The sequence below is a fragment of the Lithobates pipiens genome, unplaced genomic scaffold (genome assembly GCF_037356315.1).
Source record: "Lithobates pipiens isolate NorthernLeopardFrog02 unplaced genomic scaffold, aLitPip1_a1.2 Scaffold_23, whole genome shotgun sequence".
Lineage (NCBI taxonomy): Eukaryota > Metazoa > Chordata > Amphibia > Anura > Ranidae > Lithobates > Lithobates pipiens.
Genome location: NW_027507785.1, coordinates 26,594,255 through 26,612,120, shown reverse-complemented (window position 1 = coordinate 26,612,120; position 17,866 = coordinate 26,594,255). Strand labels below are relative to the sequence as shown.

At 48.2% G+C, this 17,866-nt stretch overlaps 1 protein-coding gene across 1 annotated transcript in view; it reads right to left on the bottom strand.

Annotated features, from left to right (window-relative positions):
- USP35 (ubiquitin specific peptidase 35) overlaps positions 1-17,866 on the bottom strand; it is a 50,112-nt gene that overhangs the window by 19,079 nt on the left and 13,167 nt on the right. The window contains exons 5-6 of the mRNA XM_077451377.1: positions 16,496-16,654; positions 4,258-4,451 (exon numbers count right to left, since the gene is read on the bottom strand). Of these exons, the coding sequence (XP_077307503.1) occupies positions 4,258-4,451; positions 16,496-16,654 (353 nt within the window). The remainder of the gene's footprint in view (positions 1-4,257; positions 4,452-16,495; positions 16,655-17,866) is intronic.

The window sequence follows — 17,866 nt, the reverse complement described above, 5'->3', positions numbered from 1 at the left end:
ACAAGGGCCTCTTCCCGACAACCCTGGCCGTTGGTTGTCGGGGTCTGCGGGCGGGGGGCTTATCGGAATCCGGGAGCCCCCTTTAATAAGGGGGCCCCGGATACCGGCCCCCCACCCTATGTGAATGAGTATGGGGTACAATGTACCCCTACCCATTCACCTGTGAAAAAAAGTACAAAAAAAAACACAACACAGGGTTAAAATATTTTATTGCACAGCTCCGGGGGTCTTCCGTCTTCGGGGGTCTTCTCGCCGGACTCCTCCGCTATCTTCTTGTAGCTCTTTTGCTAGCGGAGGAGTCCGGCTTTCTTCCTCGCCGCCGGCCTCTTCTCCCGACTTCGGGGGTCTTGTCCCCCTCTTCGGTTCTTCTGCCGGGCCACCGCGCCTTCTTATAGCTCTTTTAGAGGCGGTGGCCCGGTCTTCTGCTGCTGCTGCCGCCGCCGCCGCTGCCGCCGCCCGTTCTTCTTCTTCTTCTTCTCCTTCTTCTCCAGGAGATGCTGCCTCGACGATCTCCCTGGCCGGAATGCCAGGGACGCGCTGCGCTGCTACTTATATAGGGACAATGGGGCGGTGTCACATGGGTTGATGTCACATGGGTTGGTCACATGGGTTGATGTCACAGTCGCCATGTGACATCAACCCATGTGACCAACCCATGTGACATCAACCCATGTGACACCGCCCCATTGTCCCTATATAAGTAGCAGCGCAGCGCGTCCCTGGCATTCCGGCCAGGGAGATCGTCTAGGCAACATCTCCTGGAGAAGAAGGAGAAGAAGAAGAAGAAGAAGAAGAACGGGCGGCGGCGGCGGCGGCGGCAGCAGAAGACCGGCCCACCGCCTCTAAAAGAGCTATAAGAAGGCGCGGTGGCCCGGCAGAAGAACCGAAGAGGGGGACAAGACCGGACTCCTCCGCTAGCAAAAGAGCTACAAGAAGATAGCGGAGGAGTCCGGCGAGAAGACCCCCGAAGACGGAAGACCCCCGGAGCTGTGCAATAAAATATTTTAAACCTGTGTTGTGTTTTTTTTTGTACTTTTTTTCACAGGTGAATGGGTAGGGGTACATTGTACCCCATACTCATTCACATAGGGTGGGGGGGCCGGTATCCGGGGCCCCCTTATTAAAGGGGGATCCCGGATTCCGATAAGCCCCCCGCCCGCAGACCCCGACAGCCAACGGCCAGGGTTGTCGGGAAGAGGCCCTTGTCCTCATCAACATGGGGACAAGGTGCTTTGGGGTGGGGGGCCGCACGCCCCCCCTCCCCCAAGGCACCCCCCCATGTTGAGGGCACGCGGCCTGGTACGGCTCAGGAGGGGGGGGGCGCCCGCTCGTCCCCACCCCCTTTCCTGGCCGGCCGGGTAGCGTGCTCGGATAAGGGTCTGGTGTGGATCTGGGGGGGACCCCCACGCCGTTTTTTCGGCGTAGGGGGTTCCCCTTGGAATCCATACCAGACCTAAGGGCCTGGTATGCTCTGGGAGGGGGAACCCACGTCAATTTTTTTTTCCGATTACATAAGGGGCGTGTTTTATGAGAAGTGGGAGGGGCCAAAATGGTGGGCGGGGTCATGATGGGCGGGGTCTGGCGCCCCCCCATCCAAAAACTTCACCAGCCGCCACTGGTCTGCAGGTGAGTCATCTGTGCATAACAATAGGGCAGAGCTGGGCAGCATTAGTACCATCACTTCACGCTGAGATATCGGGACACAACACAGGACTAAAACTTCAAGGGAAGAGGGAATTTAAACTGGGATAGTTGGCAAGTATGAGGCAGCTGCTTTGGGCCCCACAACAATGACAGGGCCCAGGGCAGCTGCCACTTTTACCCTGCCTTAAAGACGGCCCTGTCTGTCAGACAGGCTGTATCTGTGATTTATAGCAGCAGCCTTGCTCATGTATAAAGGGGGATCTAATATGTGATGGGGGACCCCTGACATGATGGGAGGCCTCTAATATTATCAGGGGGCCTCTGATGTGAAGGGGGAACTCAACTCAAGGGGGGGCTTCTGATTTGAAGAGGGGTTGTGATGTGATGGGGAACCTCTGATGAGAAGGGGGGGCTTCTCATGTGAAGGGGGGCTGTGATGTGATGGGCAACCTCTGATGAGAAGGGGGGGCTTCTGATGTGAAGAGGGGTTGTGATGTGATGGGCAACCTCTGATGAGAAGGGGGGGCTTCTGATGTGAAGAGGTGTTGTGATGTGATGGGCAACCTCTGATGAGAAGGGGGGGCTTCTGATGTAAAGGGGGGCTGTGATGTGAGGGGGAACCTGATGAGAAGGGGGACTGTGATGTGATGGGCAACCTCTGATGAGAAAGGGAGGCTTCTGATGTGAAGAGGGGATGTGATGTGATGGGCAACCTCTGATGAGAAGGGGGGCTTCTGATGTGAAGGGGGGCTGTGATGTGATGGGCAACCTCTGATGAGAAGGGGGGCTTCTGATGTAAAGGGGGGGCTGTGATGTGAGGGGGAACCTGATGAGAAGGGGGGCTGTGATGTGATGGGCAACCTCTGATGAGAAGGGGGGCTTCTGATGTGAAGGGGGGCTGTGATGTGATGGGCAACCTCTGATGAGAAGGGGGGCTTCTGATGTAAAGGGGGGGCTGTGATGTGAGGGGGAACCTGATGAGAAGGGGGACTGTGATGTGATGGGCAACCTCTGATGAGAAAGGGAGGCTTCTGATGTGAAGAGGGGATGTGATGTGACGGGCAACCTCTGATGAGAAGGGGTGACTTCTTCTGATGTAAAGGGGGCTGTGATGTGATGGGCAACCTCTGATGAGAAGGGGGGCTTCTGATGTGAAGGGGGGCTGTAATGTAATGGGGAACCTCTGATGAGAAGGGGGACTGTGATGTAATGGGCAACCTCTGATGAGAAGAGGGGCTTCTGATGTGAAGAGGGGTTGTGATGTGACGGGCAACCTCTGATGAGAAGGGGGGGCTTCTGATGTAAAGGGGGGCTGTGATGTGATGGGCAACCTCTGATGAGAAGGGGGGCTTCTGATGTGAAGAGGGGTTGTGATGTGACGGGCAACCTCTGATAAGAAGGGGGGGCTTCTGATGTAAAGGGGGGCTGTGATGTGATGGGCAACCTCTGATGAGAAGGGGGGCTTCTGATGTGAAGAGGGGTTGTGATGTGACGGGCAACCTCTGATAAGAAGGGGGGGCTTCTGATGTAAAGGGGGGCTGTGATGTGATGGGCAACCTCTGATGAGAAGGGGGGCTTCTGATGTGAAGAGGGGTTGTGATGTGACGGGCAACCTCTGATAAGAAGGGGGGGCTTCTGATGTAAAGGGGGGCTGTGATGTGATGGGCAACCTCTGATGAGAAGGGGGGCTTCTGATGTGAAGAGGGGTTGTGATGTGACGGGCAACCTCTGATAAGAAGGGGGGGCTTCTGATGTAAAGGGGGGCTGTGATGTGACGGGCAACCTCTGATGAGAAAGGGGGCTTCTGATGTGAAGAGGGGTTGTGATGTGATGGGGAACCTCTGATGAGAAGGGGGGCTGTGATGTGATGGGCAACCTCTGAGAAGGAGGGCTTCTGTTGTGAAGAGGAGCTGTGATGTGATGGGTAACCTCTGTTTAGAAGGAGGGCTGTTATGTGATGGGGAACCTCCGATGAGAAGGGGGGCTTCTGTGGTGAAGGGGGACTGTGATGTGATGGGCAACCTGAGGGGGGCCTCAAGATTTTGTATACTTTCATAGGATGCTATGACTGAGAAAAGGTTGAGAGTTGATGCTCTAAGTATGGAATGGTTCATCCCAGTCACTTGCTGTGTACGCTGGCTCCGGCAGGGTGTGCTAGAGGTGAGATATCCAGTGTTATGGGATTTGGAGTCCTCCTGTGAAGAACCCCTGAAGATACTGACTGTCATGAAGTTCCACTTGGGCCTAGAGGAAGCAAACTGAAGCTGTCCTCCACAATGGAAGTGGTTTTCAGCCAGTATAACCTTGGGAGAGAGGGACAGAGAACGTTTAGAAGGATAAGAAGACTAAAGACTGTGTGCTATATAGAAGCTTTCAGGCATCTTGTGCTCCCTCCACCTTCTGGTCTCCATAAAACTACAAACCAACCTAATTAAAGCGACGGGTCCCATCATTCTGTACATCCCAAGACAATATACCAGGGAACTTATTGCCAAGTACTGTAGATGAGCTTAGAACATTCACAATGTAGCTATTGGTTAACTGAAGATCAATATCCCATCACAATTATTGAGTCTCATTACTATCATATAAATGTTCTCCATGTTCACTTACTCAGAAGCCATGAACAAAGCCTGCAGGATGCTGTTCATATAACATGTATTTCCCAGATTAATCAGGCCGATTTTACCCGTGTCCGATTTGGATACCAGTCTGGGGTAATATGGAGCCAGTTCGTTCTTCTGCGATGTCCAGGCATTCTGACCCAGCAACTGTTTTATCCGGTCTTCATTTGGTACCGGGAGTTTCTATTTGAAAGAAAAACACAGGAAGTTTTGCATGCTGAATACCCTTATAATAATACCCTTATAATAACTTGCCAATCAGGCATACATTCGGCTAGGTACAACTGTTCAATTGCTTGGTAACACAAATTGCTAATCAACCAATCACACGGCAGCAACTCAGTGCTAGGAATGAGCTTCGTGTTCGAGTCGAACATACGTTCGACTCGAACATCGGCTGTTCGCCCGTTCGGCGAATTCCGAACATTATGGGCCGTTCGTGCCAAATTCGTGTGGCGCTCACGGCCCACAATGCACTGCGCAATCGCAGTGCATTGCTGGCTCATGATTGGCCAAGCATGCACTGTGATCCCGCATGCTTGGCCAATCACAGCGCCAGCAGCGAGGAGAGCCATGATTGGCCACAGGCAGGGTGCCTGTGGCCAATCATAGCTCAGGCTGTGTAGTACACGCCCCACACTATATAAGGCCGCCAGCGCGGCGGCCTTGTGTAGTGTGTTGGCGTCTGAAGCAGTTAGTGGGTGTTCTGTGTACCTTCAACACAGTATACACCGATCGTTATCGGCCGATTTTCGATCTTGCTCTTCTGTAGTGGTTGTTGTCTGCTTGCTCTGACCGCAGTATACACCGCTATATTCACCTCACCTATATAGCTAGTGATCTATCTTTTATAATAGAGCTTGCAGTCAGTAGTGTTAAGAGCTTGTGCGTGCTGTCTGCGTGCTCTGTACCCAGTACATACCGCTATATCCACCTACATAGCTCTTCTCTATTTGAGCCCACTTGCCATCTGCAGGAGTTATTGGAAGTTGTGTGTGCCTCCAGCACAGCACAGTATACATCTGTATATACCCCTTTATCTCTGGTGTTCTATAATAAAGGCATCTGCAGGAGTTAGTGGGTGTTTTGTGCCTCCAGCACAATATACACCTGTATCTACCCTTTATTGCTGTTCTCTAATAGAGCCATCTGCAGGGCTTAGTGGGTGTTGTGTGCCTCCAGTACAGTATACCCCTTTATCTCTGGTGTTCTATGATAAAGGCAGCTGCAGGAGTTAGTGGGTGTTGTGTGCCTCCAGCACAATATACACTACCCAACTGCTGTTTTACCCAACTCCCTTCAGGCCATTACCATGTCTGGAAGGCCAGCCAGGAGAGGCAGACAGGCGCGAGCTGATAAAAGAGGGCAAGCAGGCTCTGTGTCTAGAGACAACAGTGCTGGTCGTGGACGCGGTGCATTGTCATCAGCACGTGGCCATGGGACACACTTGTCCTTCTTTTCGGCAGCTGGACATGTTGAACCGCAACAAGCCAACGACTTGGTAGAGTGGATGACCAAGCCCTCTTCATCCTTCTCATCCTCTCTCACCCAGTCTCAGGGTACTTGCAAAGCAGCTGCCAACGCATCGTCTTCCCTCGTCTCAATGTCATCATCAGTGACTCCTTCCCTAGACCCACCACATCCTCCTGAGGAGTCTCCTGAACTCTTTGAGCACAGTGTTGGGTACATGCTCCAGGAGGATGCCCAGTGTTTTGTAGGCTCTGATGAGGACACTCAGCTAGAGGAAGACAGTAGTGTGAATGCAGAGAGAGGGGATGCTCAAGAAGGACAGCAATCTGGCAGTCATGTTCCACAAGCTGCAGCATATTGCCAGGTTTGCTACAGCGATGAAGAGGGAGGGGATGATGAGGGCACTGACTCCACGTGGGTGCCTGGTAGGAGAGAGGAGGAGGAGGAGGAGGAGGCACATGTCCAACGAGGCAGGATGCCCTCCGGGGCCAGCTTAGGGGCAGCACACCAACTGAATCACACCGCAGAGCTCCGCCTGTGCAGGGCGCTGCCTCTGCGCGTTATTCTAAAAGTTCTTTGGTGTGGGCCTTTTTTGAGACGAGTGCATCAGATCGCACTGCTGCTATTTGCAACATATGCCTCAAGCGTATCTCGCGTGGCCAAAACATCAGCCGCTTGGGCACCACATGCTTGACCAGACATATGTTGACCTGCCATGCAGCTCGTTGGCAAGCGTACCTCAAAGACCCACACCAAAGAACAAGGTGGACCTCTCCTTGCTCCTCATCAGCTGGCATCTCCAACCCCACTAGACCTTCAGTCCTCTCTGAAACCTGTTTTGAGAGGAATGAAGGTGTAGAATTAGGTGTGTCACAGCCAAGTGCTTCTGGGCACTCGGCTAGCAGTACACCCACGTCCGATTATAGCAGGCAAATATCCCTGCCCATGCTGCTGGACCGGCGAAAGAAGTTCACTCCCAGCCATCCACATGCCCAGCGGTTGAATGCTAGCTTGGCTAAATTGCTAGCGCTTCAACTGCTGCCTTTTCAGTTGGTAGACTCGGCCCCCTTCCGTGAGTTTGTACAATGTGCGGTTCCTCAGTGGCAGGTCTCCAAACGCCACTTTTTCTCACGGAAGGCGATTCCGGCTCTCTACCGGCATGTGGAAGGCAATGTCCTTGCCTCGCTGGACAGGGCGGTCAGCGGTAAGGTGCATATTACCGCTGACTCATGGTCCAGCAGGCATGGACAGGGACGTTACCTGTCTTTCACGGCCCATTGGGTCACTCTTCTGGCTGCTGGGAAGGATGCAGGACAAGGTGCAGTAGTGTTGGAGGTTGTTCCGCCACCACGCCTCCAAAATGCTACTATTGGTTGTGAAACACCTCTCTCCTCCACCCCCTCCTCTTCTTCTTCCTCCATGGCCTCTTCCAGTGCTCTGTCCTCAGAACCAGCGGTGCTCCGTAGGCGTTCCAGGGGCTACGCAAGTACGCAGGCAAAACGATGCCATGCCGTGCTTGCGCTGGTTTGTTTGGGGGACAGGAGCCACACTGGGGCGGATGTTTTGTCAGCTCTGCAGGGGCAGGCCGAGAGGTGGTTGACATGACGCCAGCTTAAGCCAGGAATGGTGGTTTGCGACAATGGCACCAACCTCCTCTCCGCCCTCCGACAGGGACAACTGACCCATGTGCCCTGTGTAGCTCACGTCCTTAGCCTGGTGGTGCAGCGGTTCTTGGGGGGCTTACAGGATGTCCTGAAGCAGGCCAGGAAAGTCTGTGTGCATTTCCGCCGATCATTTAATGCCTATGCTCGGCTGGCTGCGCTCCAAAAGGAGTTGAACCTGCCCAAGAACCGCCTTATATGTGACATGCCCACCAGGTGGAACTCAACGTTGCCCATGCTGCAGCGGCTGCACACGCAGCAGAGGGCCATCAATGAGTACCTGTGAGACTACGGCACCAGGACAGGGTCAGGGGAGCTCGGTTTTTTCTCACCACGCCAGTGGTGCATGATCAGGGATGCATGCACTGTCCTGTCACCGTTTGAGGAGGCCACAAGGATGGTGAGCAGTGACAGTGCATGCATCAGTGACACTGTACCTCTTGTCCACCTCTTGGAGCATACGCTGCGTGGAATAATGGACAGGGCACTTGAGGCAGAACAGAGGCAGGAAGAGGAGGACTTCCTTACCTCTCAAGGCCCCCTTTATCCAGACAGTGTTCCTGCTGTGCCACCCATCACACAGGAAGAGGAAGAGGAGGAGGAGGATGATTGTGTCAGCATGGAGGTGGAGGCTGGCACTCAGCAGCAGCAGCAGCAGTCTTGTAGGGATGATTTACAGTCCCAAGAAACACGTGGACTTGTACGTGGCTGGGAGGAGGTAGCTGTGGATCATGTTGTCCTTAGTGACCCAGAGGACTCCGGACCGAATGCCTCAGCTAACCTACGCTGCATGGCCTCCCTGATCCTGCAAAGCCTGCGGAAGGATCCTCGTATTCTTCGGATCAAGGAGAGGGACCATTACTGGCTGGCCTCTCTCCTTGATCCACGGTACAAGGGTAAGGTTGCCGACCTTATCTTGCCATCGCAGAGGGAGCAGAGGATGAGACATCTCCGGGAGGCCTTGCAGAAAGGTCTGTGCAACGCGTTTCCAGAGACTGGGAGGTTACAAACTCCTGGTCCTGGACAACGTGTTGCTGAGGTATCGGTCAGAAGGAGCGGTGGAGAAGGTGGCCGTCTGACTGATGCTTTCAGACAATTTTTTAGTCCGCAGCCCCAAGGTATGATCAGTTCCAGCACCCATCGCCAGCGTCTGATTTACATGGTGCAGGAATACCTAGGGGCAAGGTCAGACTTGGACACCTTTCCCACCGAAAATCCTCTGGCTTACTGGGTCTTGAGGATGGATCACTGGCCAGAGCTTGCACAGTATGCAATTGAGCTACTGGCCTGTCCTGCATCCAGCGTTCTTTCGGAACGCACCTTCAGTGCTGCTGGTGGCTTTGTTACCGATCACAGGGTGCGCCTGTCCACCGAATCAGTTGATCGACTGACCTTCATCAAGATGAATCAGTCTTGGATCACCAACAGCTACCAAGCACCTGAAGCTGATGTAACCGAATAATTTTTTTTGAAATATCACATCCCTTCAAGACTGCCTATGCTGATGCTGAGTGACTGTCCTGTTATGTTGATTGTCTATCCTCTTCCTCCTCCGCTGATATGTTGGAAGAACATTTCTGGTTCTGGGTGATGCCATCAGCCCTATTTTTCTGCCCCTGTTTAACAGGGGCGTTTAATTACAATTTTTGATGCAATGCTTTTGCAGCAGGGCTAATTCCTGCAATAAAACTAGAGTATATGGGAGAGGTTGCAGTGTCGTGGCACCAGCACCAGTGCCTAAGGCCCAATTTTTCTGCCCCTGTTTAACAGAGGCGTTTAAGTACAATTTTTGATGCAATGCTTTGCAGCAGGGCTAATTCCTGCAATAAAACTAGAGTATATGGCAGAGGTTGCAGTGTGGTGGCACCAGCACCAGTGCCTAAGGCCCAATTTTTCTGCCCCTGTTTAACAGAGGCGTTTAAGTACAATTTTTGATGCAATGCTTTGCAGCAGGGCTAATTCCTGCAATAAAACTAGAGTATATGGGAGAGGTTGCAGTGTGGTGGCACCAGCACCAGTGCCTAAGGCCCAATTTTTCTGCCCCTGTTTAACAGGGACATGTAATTACAATTCTTGATATAATATTTCACAGGAGGGCCCATTCCTGTGCCCCCCCAGAGTAACTGTGAGGACTTATAGTGTTGTGGCACCAGCACCACAACCACCAAAGGTCAATTTTTCTACCACTGTTCAACAATGGCATGTAATTACAATTCTTGATATAATCGTTCACAGCAGGGCGCTCCAGCGCCCACCAAGAGTCACTTTGAGGGCTTACAATGTTGTGGCAAAACCAACACCTTGTTCCGCCATTTCTGCAGAGCATATAGGGCAGGCCCCTACTTTCAAACATCCAACTTACAAACATCTCCTACTTGCAAACGGAAGGAGACAACAGCAAGTGAGATGAAAAAAGATGGACGACAAAACAAATCATACAGGGGTGATAACCCTTCCCCATGTTTTCCAAAAAGCTTAAAAATAGTTTTTTTGACTGGAGCTACACTTTAAAAATGTACCAGTTGAAAATGACAAACAGATTCAACTTAACACAACAAACCTACACAGTCCCTGTCTTGTTTGCACCGCCTGTATACTGCTGTTCTGAGTATATAGGGCCTGGGGGCCACACGCATTTCCTTTTTTTAATATGGGTACGGGGTTCCCCTTAATATGCGTACAAGACCCAAATAGGCTGGTAATGGGCAGGGAGGGCTACCCATGCCATTTTTCTCAATGATTTTCAACCATATTGCAGGAACCAGATATAACATTAAAACCGCAAGCAGTTTTAAATGGTGTTATTTCCGTTTAATGTCATTTTGTGCAGGGACTGTTCTAAACACGGGAAACACGTGGCACTTCACAGGCATACTACAGACACCCACCAGGCACCATATTTAAAGGAATATTTCACTTTTTTTCACTTTAATCGTCATTAAAATCAGTGCTCCCGCCAAAACGGACATTTTTAAAAACATTTTAGGCATTGGCCCATGTCCCCTGGGGCAGGAGCCAGGTCCCCAAACCCTTTTTAGGACAGTATCTTGCATATTAGCCGTTAAAATTAGCACTTTTAATTTCGAACGTTCGAGTCCCATAGACTTCAATGGGGTTCTAAAGTTCGTACGAATTTGGGGTCCGTTCGAAAGTTCTGGTGCGAACCGAACCGGGGGGTGTTCGGCTCATCCCTACTCAGTGCACTTAGGCATCTAGATGTGGTGAAGACGACTTGCTGAAGTTCAACCCGAGCATCGGAACTGGGAATAAAGGAGGTTTAAGTGACTTTGAACGTGGCATGTTTGTTGGTGTCAGATGGACTGATCTGAGTATTTCAAAAACTGCTGATCTGCTGGGATTTTCACTCACAACTTCTCCCGGGGTTTACAGAGAATGGTCAGAAAAAAGAGAAAATATCCAGTGAGTGGCAGTTGTGTGGTGGAAAAAGCCTTGTTGGTGTCAGAGGTCAGAGGAGAATGGGCAGACTTGTTCAAGATGATAGAAAGGCAACAGTAACTCAAATAACCACTCGTTACACCCAAGGTATGTAGAATACCATCTCTGAACGCACAACACATCAAACCCTGAAGCAGATGGGCTACAGCAGCAGAAGACCACACCGGGTGCTACTCCTGTCAGCTAAGAACAGGAAACTGAGTCTACAATTCGCACAGGATCACCAAAATTAGACAATAGAAGATTGGAAAAACGTTGCCTGGTCTGATGAGTCTCGATTTCAGCTGCAACATTCAGATGGTGGGGTCAGAATTTGGCATAAACAACATAAAAACATGGATCCATTCTGCCTTGTATCAATGGTTCAGGCTGGTGGTGTAACAGTGTTGGGGATATTTTCTTGGCACACTTTGGGCCCCTTAGTACCAATTGAGCATCGTATTAAGCACCACCACCTACCTGAGTATTATTACTGACCATGTCCATCCCTTTATGACTACAGCGTCCCCATCTTCTGATGGCTCCTTCCAGCAGGATAATACACCATGTCACAAAGCTCCAATCATCTCACCACTGGACAATGAGGTCCCTGTACTTCAATGGCCTCCACACTCACCACATCTCAGTCCAAGAGAGCACCTTTGGGATGTGGTGGATCGGGAGATTTGCATCATGGATGTGCAGCTGACAAATGCGCAGCAACTGTGTGATACCATCATGTCACTATAGACCAAAATCTCTGAGGAACATTTCCAATAGACATGTGCAATTCGTTTAGTTCCAAATTCGTTTTTAAACAAATTTTGACAAATTCGTTAATTCTGAAATTTCCGAATTTTTGAAAATTGGAAAATTTCGGAAATTCGAAATTTTGGAAATTCGAAATTTTGGAAATTCGAAATTTTGGAAATTCGAAAATTCGAAAATTTGAAAATCCAAAAATAAGAATGAAAATCTGAGAATTCAAAAGAATGAAACGCTGAAAAATCGAAAACCCTAAAATCTGAAATAATAACTAATAATAAATATTAAGTTATAGGTATTGAAATTTCCTTTCAAATTTGGCTGTTTGTGAACGTAAAGAGTATGAATTTATCCCAAGTTACAAATTATCTGAAATAACGAATGCCGTATCTACACGAATGGAATGTAACAATCTAATAATAATAAATAACAATAATAATAATAAAACCTTTTTATTATTATTATTTATTATTAATTGCTTCCATTCCATTTGTTTAGAAGCAGCATTCATTATTTCGTATAATTCGTAACCTCATATAAATTTGTATTCGTTACATTCACTAACAGCCAAATTTGAAAGGAAATTCCAATTCCTATAATTTAATAGTTAGTTATTATTAGTTAGTTATTATTTCAAATTTAACTGATTTTCTTCTTTTTTTTCAGATTTTCAAATTTTGGGATTTCTGAATTTTCCAATTTCGAAAATTAGAAAATGAGAAAATCCGGAAATTCGAAATTCAGAATTGTCAAATTTACGAATTTACGAAAAAAGCAATAAAACGAATGAAATGAAAACGAACAAAGTTTTTGTCAGTGCACATGTCTAGTTTCCAACACCTTGTTGAATCTATGCCACGAATAATGAAGGCGGTTCTGAAGGCAAAAGGGGGTCCAACCCGGAACTAGCCAAAGGTGTACCTAATAAGGTGGCTGGTGAGTGTATATACAAGCCCCAAAACATGCAGAAAATCATCTAATTGGCTTTCTCTCAGGCACGTCATGCATTTTCCTAAAGTGCTCTATCAATAGCAAAGCACAGAATAAACAAGCTGCATGTTATATGATTCTAAAGCAACTCAGTGCTGCCCTGCGTGATTTAAAGGATTAACATAAAATGAGTCCAGAGATTAACAGGTGAGAAGAGCTATGTGTGCACTATGATGAGTAACACACAGATCTTTTGTTAAAGAGGAAGTAAACCCTGATGAGTTTACTTCCTCTTTCATTCCCTGCAAAGGCAAAGCATAATGGACTACTATGCATCGCATAGTAGCCCATTATGTGTCACTTACCTGACACAGGAGCCAGCAAAGTCACCGCTGTCCCCTGTAGTCCGGTGCATCCATCTTCTCAGTGGGTCTCGCTGCTCCGCCGCTGTCATTCGGCAAAGCCGCGATGACGTCACTCCCGCGCATGCGCACGGGAGCCGACATGTGCGGCCTCTTCGTCGTTGACGGTGCCACGCTCAGTGCGCCTGCACACCGATGTCTACAGCGCATGCGTCGTAGACAGCGGTGCCTGTCTTTCGGCAAATATCTCCTAAACCGTGTAGCTTTAGGAGATATTTCTTGGACCTACAGGTAAGCCTTAATCTAGGCTTACCTGTAGGTCAAAGTGTGTTGTAAGGGTTTACAACCACTTTAAAGGCTAATGCTACTTGTTCCCCAAAAACGACTGCAGAGCATTCGACCCTCAACTCAATTAAAGTATCATTGGTGTAACGTTCCTTCTCCATCAATGTATTCCCCCAACTCCACATCTGTATAGAGCCATGGATCTTCTGTTAAGGGGCTGGAGGAGGCGTTGCAGATCTACGTAAGGAAGAAGAAGGAATTGCCACCTCTACTCTGCACAGTTTCTCTGCCATGGTAATTCATTCTAAACGATCCTGGACTTAAACGCGAAGCACCCCCCCCCCCCCCCCCCCAATTCAGGTAGGTAGGGTTAGGGAAGTGATTCTCAACCAGCGTGCCGCAGCATCCTGGGGTGTCATCCGGGTTCTCCTGGGTGCTGAGAACATGAAGACCAGTTTGCCATTGATCAGCGTCATGAGTTCCCATGGTGTAAGTGGGTTGGCTGTCAGGATCATAACAACTAGTGAGACTCTAGGGCAGTGATGGTGAACCTTGGCACCCCAGATGTTTTGGAACTACACTTTGTATGATGCTCAACCACACTGCAGAGTGCATGGGCATCATGGGAAATGTAGTTCCAAAACATCTGGGGTGCCAAGGTTCGCCATCACTGCTCTAGGGCCAGGACCATCTTTAATATTGATTGGACCCTGGGCAAACATTTTCTTGGGCCCAATATCCCATGCAATTTCGCTCTCTACAGGCTTTAAGACAAACAATAAATAGCAGCTAGACTCAAAAACAGCTTACTGGATCAGATCAGGCAGCGATTGTGATTGGTTGCCAGAGGTTACAGTGTATCATTACCGCTCACTGACTGGCTTCTAGAGGTTACAGCACACATTATGGCTCACTGTTTATTTTCTAGAGGTTACAGCACATGACTTCTGCTGGTAGATTGGTTAGAGAGATTACTGTACATCAATACTGCTCACTGATTGATTGCTAGAGGTTACTAGACATCCTTGCCACTCACTAATTGGTTGTTAGAGGTTACTGCACATTATTACTGCTCACTGATTGGTTCCTAGAGGTTACTACATACCCTTACCGCTCAATCATTGGTTGCAAGAGGTTAGTGCACAGCATTATTGCTTACTGATTGGTTGCTAAAAGGTTACAGCACATCATCTCCTCACTGCCTGCACACCATGGACTGGGGAGGTGAGAGGACCCATCGATAGACAGAGAACTCCTAGAGATCCTAGGACTCCTGGGATCAGTGGAAATTATGGAAGTGGCAGTGATGGGGGCTTGATGATATCAGTAGCAGTAGCGGGGGGGTTGGATTAGTTAGGAGGCAGTACACTGTAGCAAATTCTGAATCATGTAGAGCAAAGCTGGAAATCTTTGGCAAATATATAGTGGGGGATTCTACCAATGTAATGGGGAATTTACAATGACCATCAATGTGAGGGGGAATTTGCACTGACTACTATGTAACAGGGGATTTTATGCCACCCACCAATAGAAAAGAGGGATTTCTGCACTGTAATAAGAGCACTTACACCAACCACCAGTCTAAGGGGGAAAATCCAATGACCTCCATGTACGGAGGAATTTACACTGACAATCATTGTCGAGGAGATTTGTACTGACCACCAATGTAAGTTGACACTTCTACACGGACCACCAATGTAAGGGGGGATTTACACTAACCACCAACTTAAAGGGGGATTTACACTGACCACCAGTGTAAGGGAAATTCTGCACTTACCATCAATGTAAAGGGAAATGTACCCTGATTACCAATGTTAAGAAGAATTTACACTGACAACCAATGTAATGGGGGATATACATCAACAGCCAATAAAGGTAGATTTCTACACTGGCCACCAATGTAAGGGGGATTTACACTGACCACTAATGTAATAGGAGCATTCACAGTAACCACCAATGTAAAGAGGGATTTACACTGACCGCCAATGTAAGGGGGACCTTCACACTGGCCACTAGTGTGAATGAAAGGATTGTACACTAAGCCCCAATGTAATGGGATTTACACTGACCGCCAATGTAACTGAGACATTTATGTTCACATTTGTGTGTGTCGGGAATACATGCAAGATCACTTTCCTGACACCACAGAAACATGTTGTCCTTTAACAGATGCCACTAATTGTTAATGACACCCTCATGCATCGGCTGAAATGTGTGTATTCGCATAAACCAAAATGTAGGGTGCTGTAGCACCCTGTTATGTTATTTTGAAGAAGGGTTCCGCCTCTAATTAGCTGACCTTTGCAGAACAGGCTGATGTTAAGCTTAATGACTATAGTTGTAGGCAGGACCCTCAAGCATGCTCCTTCACCTCCCCAGTGGGCAACATTCAGCAGAAGTGATGGTAGATATGACCTCAGGAGGGCATGATATACATATGAATACTGCCTTTATTTACATATCAATGCCACGGGGTCCACGGATAGTTACATATTAATTATGCTGATATTTACATATCAATGCAGGTTATTTACATGTAAACACAGGGTCTGCAGGTGAGTTATCTATACATGGCAATGGGGCAGAGCTGGGCAGCAGCAACAGAACTTTACACTGAGATATCGGCACACAACACGGGACTAAAACTTCAAGAGATAATGGAATTTAAACTGGGATAGTTGGCACGTATGAGGCAGCTGCTTTGGGCCCCACAAGAATGATGGAGCCCAGAGCAGCTGCCCCTTTTGCCCTGCCTTAAAAACGGTCCTGGCTCTGTGATGGAAGGACGCTATGAAGATGGTGGGGTAAATGGGGGACTCTAATGTAATAGGGAGCCACTGATGTGATGGGGACCTCTGATTTGAAGGAGAGATTCTGACAAGAAGTTATGAGGGGGGTCTCTGGTGTGATAGGGAATCGATGATGTAAAGGAGGGACACTGATGTGATGGGGGGACCACCAATTTGATGAAGGAACCTCTGATATGTGATGGGGGAGGGGGGACTCTGATGAGATGGTGGACCTGTGAGATGGTCAGAGACTGAAGACATTCTACAGGAGATGGTCAGAGGCTGGAGACATATTACGGGGGACACAGTACCCAATGAGGCAGGTGAGGCCTAAGAGGGATAGAACTTGTGGAGGAATGAAGTCTCTGCCTCCATGTACTACTCCAAGAACATACTTTCAGAAGGCCGCTGAATGGTGAGTAAAGGACCCGGTTCCCAATGAACAGCACATAGAGAAAATATAATTTATACTCATGATAGGGCTATAAGATACTTTGATACATGCAACCTTTTGTAGATAAAATGAACACCTTTATTGATTCCATGATCGACTCATAAAGATCGGGATATCCAGAGAATCGGAAGACCATACAGTGGACGAGCTCCGCCAGCTGCTCCAGACAACTGGCCGCTGAATTTGTGTTCTCATTAGAGAGACTGGAAACCACTTGGGGGACGTGAGGAATGATCTGTGGGAGCAAAAGAGGGATTTCAGATGGATTGTAGAGAGAGCAAATAATGGAAATCATTACAAGGAGCAATGCTGCTGTAAGGGTTTCGTTCAACGGCATTTCCATTTTTTAATTATTCTCTGTTGAGGTCTATTTCTAAAAAAAATTCCATAGCCATTCATCTCGCAAATTTGCATGTACATCCATTCTGTGCAAACTGGGGGAAAAAGGAATGTTCTTTAGGCTATTTTTTCTTCTGAACGAATGTTCTTTTATTATGGGCAGTAGTAAAATACTGCCTTATGTCCACTAGAGGGAGCTGAAGAGCATAGGAAAAACATACTGTAGGTCCTTTGTGACAGGAAATACAATGTAACAATTCTAGAGAACCATTAGTTACATTTATTCCCTCTAACATTCTCTTGAATTGTTACATTTGTTACACAGATGTATGCTCCTCAGCTCCATCTAGTGGTCATAATGCAGTGTTTTACTATGGACTATAATAAAAGACCATACGTTCAGAAGAAAAAACAGCCCAAAGAATATTGATTTCACACAAAGCAAATGTAAATGAAAATTTACTGGGTGAATAGCTATGCAAATTTTTTTTTTTTTTTTTATAAAAAGACCCCATGTGTCTGAGTTTGCCATAAATTTAGAGTCAAATCTGTACTTCAATACAGGAAGTTTTTTTATTATTATTATTATTATTATTTTAACCAAAGAATTTATATTTCCATCCATCCAGTCCTGTGAGTTACACAGCTCTGCTGCCAAGCACAGCCTGGTGACTGTTACACTTGAAGCCCAAATAAAATGTTATTTTAAATCAGCTAAATGCATTCCAGATGCATGAAAACAAAAGGCGTTCAAAGTTTTAGAGTCCATTTTCAAGAGAAAGCAGCCACAACTTGGGTAGTATCACCCGCTCCTTGCCAGCATACTGCAGAAAAGAACCAGCATGCTGCAGAAAAGGACCCTTGCTCCCTGTGTGGAGGCAGTGGTCTCTCTGCTGAGTCAGAACTAGAGCACCCCATTCAGAGGGTGATTCCAGGGGTATAGGTCTGACTGAGCAGGGGTGGTGCATGTCAGACCTATAGCCCTGGAATCAGCAAAGCTCATTATACCATCGGAATGGGGAGCTCTGGTTCTGACTCAGCAGGGGGCACACGTCAGACCACTGCAGAGAGCCTACTGCCTCCACACAGAGAGCAAGGGTCCTTTTCT